Below are 12,594 nucleotides of genomic sequence, written 5' to 3' on the forward strand. Positions count from 1 at the left end.
TGTTGATGTTGTTTAGAGTGGGACAAAAAAAAAGAGTAACAACTGTTTCCTGGCAACGACGAAGCCGACAGAGAGAAACCTAAAACTACTCAAAGCACCGAGATGAAATCCGTTAAATTTAGCGTCGGTGTGTCGGAGCGTGAGGTGGACCGTGAACCGGCGGAGGGATGTCCCTATATGTGCGGGATGTGTCCGTCCTGCGCCTTCGCCCCCAATCCTCCGGGCGCCTCCCGGTGCGTGCGGAAAGTGTCGGATGAGTTCAAGAGGAGGTTCATGGTGGAGCTGCTGCTGCGGTGCAGGAACATTAAAGTGCTGGAGAGCATCCAGAGGGTCCTGGGTGTCACCTCATGGACTTTATTCACTTATGCCAGATCCAGGAGCCCGACCTCCCCTCAGGATTACCGCCCCTCCCGCAGCGCGCAGCGGGGGCTGCACGGGAAACCGCTCGGGATGGACCTGAAAGAGATCTGGGACTGGTTCAACAGCAGCTCCGACTGGATTAAATCACGATATCTGTGCCGTCTGTTCTCTCTCTGTGACCCGGAACTATTACGCATGGTGGCTAATTTAACCAGCGTGCTCCTGGTCAGACAAAAACGAGGGTTTCTGCAATTTAATGGTAAAAAAAACATATATATATATATTGCAACAGTCTTGCACTGCAATTCCCACCATGTACCACTAGAGGTCCGCAAAGGGCACAGATAAAGATGCACAGAGGTGGCTTTAGAAATATATTTAGATAGTTAGCAAAAAGAAAATGTAAATAGATAATTAATAAATAAATGCGTTTATTATAATAATAGTTATAGTTAACAACAATAACAATAATAATAACAATAACAATTATTATTATTATTATTATTATTATTATTATTATTATTATTATTATTATTATTACGAACATAACATATAACTCATTTTAAATATATAAATATAGTTGCTTGATATTTTTTCAGGTCATTTTCTTGTGACCCTTTACAATTTTGATTTCCTGCAATTTGTGGCATTTCATGCCAAGTTACTGATTACTTTTTTCCAAATGTTTTTGGGGAGAAATCAAAGCAATTTGTTCATTTTTAAAGTTTAAATACTTGTGAGGGGTGTCAAGAAAACTAATGTTGATCCAGGTTTCAAAGGGTTAAACATATAATCAGTATATGTATGTATATACATTATTTCTATATTTTTCTTTTTTAGTCTGGTGCATGTTTAGTATTGTTTTTGTAATTATTTAATTCTATGTATTTCTTTTTTATTCTTTATTTTCTCTTTGCACTTTTTCTTTGCACTGTGTGTATGAAGAAACACATTCCTGATTTCTGTATGTCTAACACAAATGGCAGAATTGACATTAGAGCTGACTTTGACCTTATGCTCCTTTTCAGTGAGTAGTCGTCATACCTGTCAGCGTGTTGAGAACAGTGATGGAGACTCGGAGGACCCTGCTCTCATGGTGGTGCCTGGATCCTCAAAGTCCGTATCCGGAGTCAGCCGCTACCGAGACTTCATCAGCTGTCTGCCTGTTCACCTGTCAAAGAGGATATTAGGTAAACCATTAACACTTTGATAACACAACAGAAACACATGCACACCGCCAGATTTGCACTCTGAATGTATTTCTATTAGTTCTTACTGTTTTAATGCAACATAAACAGTATAAATGCTGCACATTAATATGATAATATTCATTCTCTTATTGCTTCAAGATACTAATACACAGAAACAGAAGTGGAGTTGACTTTCCACTGTTCAATCTGAATTGTGCATTGACATAAACTAGTAATAAATTAAGCCACTGTAACTGCACTGTGGTGATGCAACTTTACCCCATTCAAGTGGTTAACCCTTGAATATAAGAAGAGCAAAGCCCTACCGATCAAACGACCAGTGAGCTCTGTATGCAGGTTCAAAAAGAGGAATATGACACATGCTGTACAATTAGTATGTAGTCACTAAAAAAGGAAAAAATAAAATGTAGTAAAAAGTAAAAGTAAAGGATTATATTTCCCTCATAGATACAGTGGAGTAGAAGTAGCATTAAATGGAAATACTGGCCTACTAAGTAAATTAGTACCTCAAAACTGTATTCACAGTACTTAAGTAAATGCACTTAGTTACTTCCACCACAGAAAAACAGTGTGTGTCAACGGTTCATGTGTTTTTCTGATCAAACAGGGTTCCCACGGGCATGGAAAACATGGAAAGTCAATTTCACAGTCACGTGCTCCAGGCCTGAAAAAGTCATGGAATTAGTAAAAATAATTTCATGTTTTGGAAAAGTCATGGAATTAGTAAAGAACAATTCACAGAATCAGTAAAATATAATTTAAAGTTTTGGAAAAGTCCTGAAACTGTTATAGTAATCCTCTGTCTTTTTTAACTTTCTGCAGCTGTCAGCGCAGCTCTAATGAGCATCTGTGCATGGCGTTTTGTTTACCATCACGTATGTTTTTACATTTTTATTCTATGTACTGTCTACGTGTGTCCTCTACCAGGTCTTTTAGATGAGCACACCTTGAGACGCTGCCAGAAAGTCTGTCAGTACTGGCAGCACCTTGCACGGGAAACCGAGGAGGAAATCAAGTTCAGACGACTTTTCCAGGATCAAATTGCAGCAATGATGAAGGTGAGGCCTTTGAATGTTTACGTGATTTCGTAATATGAATGTAAAATTTGGAACTGAGGATTTGCATATTTAAAACTGTGCAAAGTTGTTGTGGTTTTTGAGGATGGAATCAAATGTGGCGTCAAACGTATGACAATAAAATTTTTTGTCTGTTTTAGAGGTGCAAAGGTATGAATATAGTCAGTCCTACTTATGCCAACTTCACTGCAGTCCCTGTACCTGCCAAGGATGATGAGAACGTGGATATTCACCCCAATGTCCAAAAGGTCAACAAATCAACACCCGGACTCCTAAACTTATTTTGTACCAGAAATACGGCAGTAAATAAGTTGATTATCCTTTCGTTTGGTTGCACAGATGAAGCCGTTTGAAGCTGCTTACGCCAAAACCAGAACCAAGACCGTGCAAATGGAAGAGCGAAATGTTTACTGTGGTGCATATTTCACCACGATGCTGCTGGACAAGTAAGTGTTTTGAATCTCTTTGTTCACACTGCACGCTGGAAGAAAAACAAGACTGATTTAATTTGGTTGTGTTTGACAGAGAAGACCCGCGTCGGGTGGTGGACTACAGAGGGGGCTCGTTTATGGTGACAGGCTCCAACGACCGCGTGGTGCGTCTGCTTTACGTGGCGTCGGAGACCAAAGTGGTGTCGGTGCTGAAGGGCCATGTGGGCAGCATCCGGGCCGTGCTGCTCTGTGACGACAGAGACCTGCTGATAACTGCCAGCTGCGACGCCAGTATCAGGTGAGGAGGACGATGGTTATCAGTGATAACTACGGTACATATATTTTTAATATATTTTACATTTTTCTGTTGTTGTATGTTATGTTATTGTTATGTTACTCGCCCTCTCTCTCTCCTATGTGTCATTTTGTCATCTACTGTTATTTTATTGTTCTTTACGATATGTATTGCACGTCTGAAGAGGGATCCCTCCACAGTCTTAAGGTGTTTACCGTGTTTTTCTCCCCATTAAAGTTTTTTTGGGGGAGTTTTAAAGGTTTTTCCTGACACTGTGAGGGTCCAAGGACAGAGAGATGTAAAGCCCTCTGAGGCAAATTGTGATTTGTGATAATGGGTTTTATAAATACATTTGAATTGAATTAAATAGTTTCCTCTTTGTAACTTGTAGGGTGGGTGTTTATTTGTTTGTTTGTTTGTTTTGTTTTGTCTTTGCAGGTGTTGGGATATGAAGACGGACAGGTGTGTGATGGTGCTGTATGGTCACACTGGCACCGTCAACTGTCTCGACGTCCACGCTGACAGACTCGTCTCAGGAGCTAAAGGCGGTTCAGTCAGAGGTAAGCAGCCTTTGACGGATACATACAGTCATACTGAAGCTCTGGATTTACACATATGGTTGCATTATTTCCCTTGGAAAAGAGATTCTTAATCTCAATGGGACCGACCTGGTTAAATAAAGGGTAAATAAAATAAAATAAATGATTATTGCTTCTGAGTTTTTTGCATACTTGTTCAGGGGAGTCACTGGATGACCCTTTTTTGTGACGCTGCTTACACACTTTAAATTGAAATGAATTGAAATTCATTTTGATCATGTAAAAATGGGAAAGAAAAGATTTTACAAACAAACATATCAAAAAGGAGTGGGAAGAAGTGCAAACATATAAAATCCCAGCCCTTCTCCATCAGTTACTGAAAAATAATTGACCCCCTTCCATTTTTATATACATTGAATTTAAATAAAAATAAACTATATATGACTATATCTAAACATATTTATATTGTTAATATACAAAGAATAAGAGGAAGAGATAAAAAAAGGAAATAATACTACGAAATGGTACAAATTAAATAATTATACAATAATCCCTGTAAACACCTGGTGACTGTCAAACCCCTTATTTGCCCGTAAACCTGATGAAAATTAGACCATTGTACATCTTTTTAAATTGGTTCATGTTTGAACATGGCTAATGGCTTTTTTGTGGTACAGAGAATAACATATATGTTTTAAAATGTTAACTAAACTTAACCACCACGCTGCCAGTGTGGAGTCTGAACACAGGGAAGCATTTTGAGGATTTCCATTTCAAGCACCTGAGTCCCGTCCAGTGTGTGAGGATCAACACGAGAAGGGTGTACAGCAGCTGTGACCGGGGCTTCGTCAAAATATGGGACATGGAGAACGCGGCGCTGCTCAGAGTGAGTCATTTCTTGAAAACAATATCTATATATACATCTGCACTTGATAATGCCTTTGCATTTGTTTATAAATAAATATATATTATTTTGTGTAATGTATTATTTCCTGAAGGTGATCGACACCCACAGGAGCTCAGTGAAGTGTCTCTTCTTTGACGATTGGCACCTTTTATCCGGGGACTCTAACGGTCAGGTCATGGCCTGGAGCATCGACTGCAGCACTAGAGAGTGTCTCATGACCTTCAGCCACCCAAAGTAAGCAGGAAACCTCCTGAGCAGATGACGCAGAGAAAGTATTTTACACAATTATATTTAATTTGTAGGAAATACAAAACTTTTCAGTATATTTGAACATATTTTTCAGTCCCTTTTTTTCAATATGCTTTTAAAATGTTTCACGTTGCTGCAGGGAGGTCAAATCTCTAACTCTCGTCTACCTGCGTGTCGTTACCGGCTGTGCGGATGGAAAGATTCGGATATTTAATTTTCTCACCGGAGATTGTCTGAGAGAGATCACTGCAGAGGCTGAAACAGGCCGAATCCTGTCGCTGCACTTCCACGACAACAGGTGAGTCAGGTGTTTACTTTTTATTACTGTGTGATTTTTTTTGTAACTTTAGTGTTCAGTAGTGGCTAATTATTTCTTTCTACACCCTCCTTCAGAATATTAGTGAACGCAACAACCAGTGTGAAGCTCTACCAGTTTGCCAAAGTGTTCTGGGATTACGCAGAGTCAGCAGAGGGAGGTCAGGGTGATGCGGTGGCTCAGGATGGTTTGGTTTCAGAGAAATCTGCAGCTTCGCTCAGAAAACTTCTCTTCACCGACTGCAACAACAAGAAGCCAGAGAGAGCTGAGCTTCTTACCTGCTCCCTGCCTACCTCTGCGAAATGTCGAGCACAAGGTAAGCACGCTCAAGTCAAAAACAACAGCAAAAAGATCTTTTGTAAATAAAACTTTTCCTTTGTAGCCAGCGAGCGCTGTGCGAAAGAGTCGGTGATGCTGAGTGAGAAGGCAACAAGTGAACGCATGAAGAAGAGGGGGCTTCATCACCCTCTGACACGTGACTCCATCCTCCTCAGGGTCAACGCCATCCACAAGGCGCAGTGCACGGACGAGGTCAGCATCAACATGGAGGTCAACGCCAGGCTGAGGGATTCTTGGGGACCTTCAGATCCTTCGCGCTGCAACATGAAACAGACTCAGGCGTATCCACAGTGGCACACACATGACGGCCGTCACACGAGGGCAAAGACGTGTGTTCCAATTTTAAAGAGAGCCGTCAGTCAAAATATGTCAAACGCGATCAAACGCAGAGACGTCTCCACAGCTCCTGACACCACGAGGAGACACCACATGAGTTTATGTTGTAAAACAGCTCAGCCACACAGTGCCGACGCACGCAGGGCAATCAAGAGAGTGAGTGGATTCAATACAAAAGCCACAGAGGAGACTACTGAGTGCATGCCACCTAATCCAGAGCACTGCATGAAAACCAGCACCAGCTTGCCCAGGATCAGCCCAGCGGGTCCACTCAGAGAGCAGGGAGGGTTCAGGCTGCTCACAGTGACCCAGCTAGAGGACTGTCGGGCCAAGACGGCTCTCACTCAGAGCTGTGAGCAAAAACTGTCAAAGAGGAGTCAGAAGCAGGAGAAAACACTGTGAACAAAGTCACATGTGCTTCAACAGACACTTTTTTTAAAGATATATGTTGGCAGAACTCTTTCTTCACTGAACAGTGTGTGTTATGGTCATTTTTGGACATATTTTAAAAGTAATGTTTCATTAAAATTCCACTAGGGGTCAGTACTGTATCATCTGAGTAAGGCTGGACCAGCACCCAGGACAAATACTGAAGTTATGTAGTGTACTTTACATTTTTTTAAACTTATTTTTAGTTTATTATTCATCAGTGGTAAGTTTGTATTTTTCAAGATTTGTGTTTGTTGAATATATCTTGATATTATATTTCTATTAATACACTCAGTTGTTGATAAAGGGAGGGAGAAGCACACATTTAATTAACAGTTTATATGAAGCTTTTACACGTTTGACGTTTGCATCTATAGTTTTATTGCATCAAACTTTTAAAATAAAAAGTATTTTCGCATTTTTGAACTTTGAACTTTTTTTCTTCACAGTGATCATTTTGGGGGGGGTGATCTGGCCTTGTCTACACTTTTTTTTTGCCCCCCCCCCCTTCCAAAGGCAAACTTTTAGGTCATGTTTTATACCTTCTACAGGGCAGATTTGTTAAAACTTACTGGTTACTACTTGGTTACTGTTCATCTAGTAGATGTAAACAGAACTTTTAGGAAATTACGACAATCTCCTCAATTTGCGGATGCCCAGTGTGGCTTTGTGTAGCAAGTATGTGACAACAACAACAATAACAACAACAGCAGACTATTGGTTTGCTACAATTTGTTAGGACTGCTTTGTCTCATGCCTTCTTTACACTTGAACTTAGTATTACTGCACCTCTTCGCCCATTTGCTGTGCCCGGTGTTATTTGGTCTACCTCAGAGTCTGCTGTTTGAAGTCCGCCAGAAATAGCGGTTTTGGATCAGACCCAGTCGAAACAGCAGATGGTGGGACGATTTAGAGATTGGGATTGTTGTTGATGAGGAGTGGAAGGAAATCTTTCACATTTCGAAAACATCCTTCCTGTTCCTGAGCTCCTTCATCCTTTTATCGATGAGGAATCAACAGTCATGAGATCTCCAGTAGGTGTTGTGAAAAAGGTAACGTCAGCCTAACTTCACTAAATTTGTAGGGCCTGTACACATGCTAATGATTTTTGCACCCTTAAACCAAATGTTTTCCATGTAGATGTGTGGAAGACACACTCAAAAGCGAGTGAAGCTGTGATGCTCAAGCATTCCTGAGTGCCTATATGTGAGACACAATGGCTGCACTTTGAGAAACTTGAGAAACTCCCACCCGCCCATCTGCCCAATAAGTGGACTTGTGCACCTTCTACTAGTGGTTACTGCCAGTATTATCACTTGACCTTGTCCTTCAGCGTTTCATGCGCACACTTATGGTTCAGTCCAGCGGCATTCTCAAGTGATGCCGCCCCTGCACTCTGCATGTTGATGTGCCAAGCACCGTCCAGCCGTCCGCAGTGTATAAAAACTATGCTGCGGTTCTGTCTGAGCATGTTCATATCTGACGTAGTTCAGCCACATTCCTGTTGATGTGGAAGGTGGCTTTCGGCATCACCCTTGTATGCCCAAAGCACTGACAGAGTGGAAGTATTTGACGAATTCAAATATCAGTCACTGGCACAGAAAAGGCACAAGAGTAGCATCCAGTGCCCGACCTCGTGTTTTCCAGGTGGTTTAAGACGCAGCATGAGTCCTAGCCCATAGGCAGCTGATGTATTCGAGTGTTTGGAGTCACTTTTGTATTCTGGACGGAGATATTTAGTTAAATGAAAGTCATGTGGACAGAATATGTTTATTCTTAACAGAAGGGGAAAATATCAGTTTTCTAAAAATATCTGCACACACGCAGATAGAGCCTAACTGTACAAAATCACAATTTCAAGTTCTCAGATTCCAACAGCTTTAATAATCAGTGGCGGCCACTGAGCACCTGCTGTAGTGTTTTAATTTTTCATTAGGAGAATATTCTCATCTACTGATTTTCCTCCAGTCAATGAATGAACAATCCTTCGCTAATCAAGCAACAACAAATCTTTGTGATCTTTAGCATCTGCGGTACTTCAAACAAGAAGTCGTCAGAGTGCGAGGAGTGAGTCCCGTTCAGAGACCTTTCACCCAGCCACCTGCCCTCTAGCCCCGCTGCCTCCAGGGCATCATTAGGGGCGAGGAGGTTGAAGATCAGGGAGAAGGTCCTCTGCTTTGACAGCAGCAGCACAACAGCTGGGCACCCGTGAATAACAAAGGGGTTATGAGGAGGACTGACGGGCTAAGACGTCCCACTCTAGAGAGTCTCTTCTTTCAGGAGCGTTCTGCTGCTAATTAATTTGGTCTGCAGAAAACCGGGGATAATAGTGCGTCCCCCGCCTTTTTCCTCCTGTGGCAGTGTGACGTAGGCAGACAATGCAATCCCCTCCTGCCACCCCAAGCTCGGCTTAGCTTCATCATGCAGCACAGCCCCCCCATTGTTTCATCAGGTACGCAGTCTCTTGTCCAGATTTGCGGGGCGGATAATGAGCGTAAAATCAAAGCAAAGTTGGAAAAGGGAAAGTCTTCATGGAGGAATGCTCTTAGACCTTGTGCTCCCTCGAGCAGGCCCGAGGGTTGGCTCCAGAGAGGAGGGTACAGGTTTATTTATGCATGAGGAGAAGCTTGAAAGAAACAACAGTTAACCCGCTCGCTGTGAAAGGAGGTTTTAAGGATTGGCGGTGACAAAAGACGATTCAGTGCGACCCAGCTGACCTTTGATCTGCATCGATCTCCATCTCTAAAGGCAGATATTTGCATCATAGTTCATTTGTCAAATTAATTTTTCAATTTTTGTCATGCTGTGTCAGCAGCAGGGTTGAACTCTTAACTTGATTTAGACCAAAACCACAGAAACAGACCGAGTAGAAAGGACACTGAACTATTTGCTGTGGTCATCTGACTGGTGCAAAAGAAAATGGTGGTTGTTGTTAAATGTTATAGTGAAAACCCTCCTCAGTTGGACCGTAAAGTGCGCCACACTCACTAGTTTGAGAACCCTGCTTTTGCCTCTTTGTATGTATTTTTCTAATTAAACATAAAAATACGACCGTACATCAATCCAAGTTTCTCTCTTCCAACAAACTAAGACTAATGTTAGCTTAATTACCTTGGTAACTTATTGTAAAACACACTCCATTCAAACTTTAAAAAAACAAATTAAAACAGACCAAATCGATGTTAGGGCCTGTGTCCATGTCATCCTTTTTCATTTGTTTCCAATGAGGAGAGAACGTGTGCTGCTGCCAAGAGAAAAGGCGTTGCATCCAGCAGTTTTTTGCGCGGCAGCCCCGAGCGCCCCGATTTAACAAAAATTCATAAAGGCACTGGTGATGTCACTACCACTCCTTTAGCTTCGCCATCATCACATCGAAGACAGAAACGCTTATTCGTGGGAGCAGATCGGCCGGCCGACACTGGATGCTGCCGCTGTATGTTCAGCACTCTGTGTTGCATTAGCTAACTAAATTTAAGATATTGTTGACAGCATGTCATTTTAAAATTTGCTGTTTTTTCATAGAGCTGGGATGGGGCACTACCCAGTGCCCTGCCATCGTTTTTCTGCTGAGAAATGAAGTGTGGACACAGGCGTTTAGTTAGTCTTCTTAGTAATCTAGTAATCGAGTTAGTTAGTCCACTGTTCGAAAGATCACCTTTTTGCGAGTCCGTGAATACAGCGCAGCAGGCGGAGTTCTTTTTTATCTCCTTTGCCGCTGGATGTCATTCATGAGTTGGATAACTGATCGTTCACAGCTGATCAGATCGATGGATGACAGACGATATTAGCAGATTTTTGTAAGTGAAAGAGAGTTTTAGGCCCAGCAGAACAAACAGTTTAGTTTCTTTTTTAATGCACCTGATGTTCTGCTGCTCCTCTCTGCCGCTACTGCGCTATAAACAATCCCACAGTGTTATAATACCGGCTCCTAATTAACAGTCCAGCTCCACTGAGACTGTGGCGGGACAAATAAGACTATCGGGGCCCGCCATAGTCTTGATTATTAATGGAAAACACTGGCCCTGCAGTTCTGTCACTCTCCCTCTGAGGCAATAATACAACCTCAAGGATGCCAAGTGCCATAAAACTCCAAAGAAGAAGAAGAAGAAGAACTCTCCCCCTCTCCCCATCATGGTACTCCCCTCTTTCTTTCTCAACTCCTGCCATTCAAGCACAACAACTGCCAGTTTCATTTAAAAAAAAAAAAAAAAAGAGAAATTACAGCGTGGCCTGGCCTGAACCCGGTGGGTCGGTTCGGGCCTAATCGGGCTCAGGCACAGAATCAAAGCTCTAATTCAATTATGAATGTTCGTTCTACTCTGATTCTATTTCTATGACTAAAAGCCTCTCTTCAGACCGGGTCAGACCGGGTCAGTCATGGTACAGAATGTGATTAACCAAATCATGATGTGCATTGTTTTGCATTTGCATGTCACTCAGACGGGTGCCTGACTTGCCCCGGAGCTGTCCAGATATCACACCGTCACCAGGTTTAACGAGAGCGGCGTCAGACGCAAAGGCTCAATGAATATGCAAATCACACTCAATCTCAAGGGGAAGTGACTTTGTGATAAGAACACTGACTAAATCTCCCCATTGTGGAAAAACCGACTCTGGACGCTGTTCTGAGAGGCAGCCAAACACTGTGTGCTGGAGAAGCTTAAACACGGATCATAATGAACAACTCAAAGGCCTGACGCAGCAGTGACATCAACACATGGGAGCGACGCCTTGATCTTAGGACAGCTTTAAACGCCAGGCCACACCGCCTGTTTCCAAACCGTCCCCTGTTAGCATCCAGTAACAAGACCCATATGCCTCTCTGACCTCATTTGGAGATAGAGATCATAAGTGAAAGGGGATACAGCCAGAACGAAGGGAGCCAATTAACAGGAACACCATTACCGAGATATGGGACTGATTAACATCCACGTCCAGCCAGGCCAAATAGATAAGAGGGAATCTGATTGCTCATTGATTGGATCGTGGCGGTGCCTCTGCAGCGGGGCAGGTTCTTGTTTTGTGGAGTTGGACCTCGCTGTGTTCGAGGGGTCTTGATTGAGCCAAAAAGAGTGCAGTGAAACCGCTGTGACCACACATCAGGAGGATGATCAAAGAGGCTACTGCTGGCTTCTGGCTCGGCGCACACACAGCTAACCCCCAACAGATGATCGCTCTAAGTTGTTACTCACAGATGGCTCAGCGCAAACGCACGTCAACAAGCGCTGATATGAGCGGCAGAGGCGACACCTGAATTAGCTGAGGTCAGTGTGTTGGGCTCCTTACTCAAAAAATGTAATGTGACCAGGTGCCAGTCGCAGCAGCCCCATACATGTTTCTAGGATTTTAGCACATTTCTAGGATTTTAGCACATTTCTAGGATTTTAGGACAGTTCTAGGATTTTATGACTGTCTTGGATTTTAGGATATTTCTCTGATTTTAGGACATTCCTAGGATTTTCTGATATTTCAAAGCTTTTAAGGTCGTTTCAAGGATATTAGGACATGTCCAGGACTTTAGCACATTTCTCGAATTTTCAGACAATTCTCAGTTTTTCTGACATTTCTCAAGTTTTAGGACGCTTATAGGATTGGACTTTGACATGGAAGTTCACTGTTTGCTTCCTGTCTTAAAATGATGTTTTTTTTCTACACCTGACCATGTGCCCTTGTTGCCTAATCCTAAACATTCGTGCCAGGATGTGTGTTTGTTGACGTCCTAACATTGGTTTCCATGTTCTTGTGTTGTCTAAATGTAACCACGTGCAACATCTTCCCAACATGTGCATTTGTTGACAGCATGGTAGCGCCATCCTGGAACATCAACAGCAGAAGGATACCTAGTCTGTGTTCGAGATCGGAGGTTTAAAGACGTGTTTTCTGCAGTTTCAATAATCTTAGTACCACTCCCTGCAGCAACAGCGTTTTTTGTCATCTTTACTCAAGACAAAATCAAATTAATGGGAATATTTCCAGCCACTGAAGGTAAGCATATCCATCATTTCGCTGCTTTGTGATGTGCATGCGCAGCGTGACAGTTATGAAAATGAGTCAACTGATTTGATGTTGGATTTAAAATCAGTCGTAGAGTCGTAACAAAAGTAAC

General features: G+C 42.4%; 1 protein-coding gene across 1 annotated transcript; it reads left to right on the forward strand.

Moving 5' to 3' along the window:
- Window positions 1-6,805, forward strand: fbxw10 (F-box and WD repeat domain containing 10). The gene is made up of 12 exons (XM_042508202.2): window positions 1-619; window positions 1,389-1,550; window positions 2,499-2,629; window positions 2,788-2,895; window positions 2,987-3,093; window positions 3,173-3,376; window positions 3,812-3,933; window positions 4,644-4,798; window positions 4,911-5,053; window positions 5,208-5,366; window positions 5,462-5,700; window positions 5,767-6,805. The coding sequence occupies exons 1-12, from the start codon at window positions 103-105 to the stop codon at window positions 6,459-6,461; spliced, it is 2,742 nt and encodes a 913-aa protein (XP_042364136.2). The 5' UTR covers window positions 1-102; the 3' UTR covers window positions 6,462-6,805.
- Window positions 6,806-12,594: the final 5,789 nt, after the last annotated feature.

The sequence above is a fragment of the Plectropomus leopardus genome, chromosome 19 (assembly GCF_026936395.1).
Source record: "Plectropomus leopardus strain MGB_pleo_1.0 chromosome 19, ASM2693639v1, whole genome shotgun sequence".
In the NCBI taxonomy this organism is placed as follows: Eukaryota; Metazoa; Chordata; class Actinopteri; order Perciformes; family Serranidae; genus Plectropomus; species Plectropomus leopardus.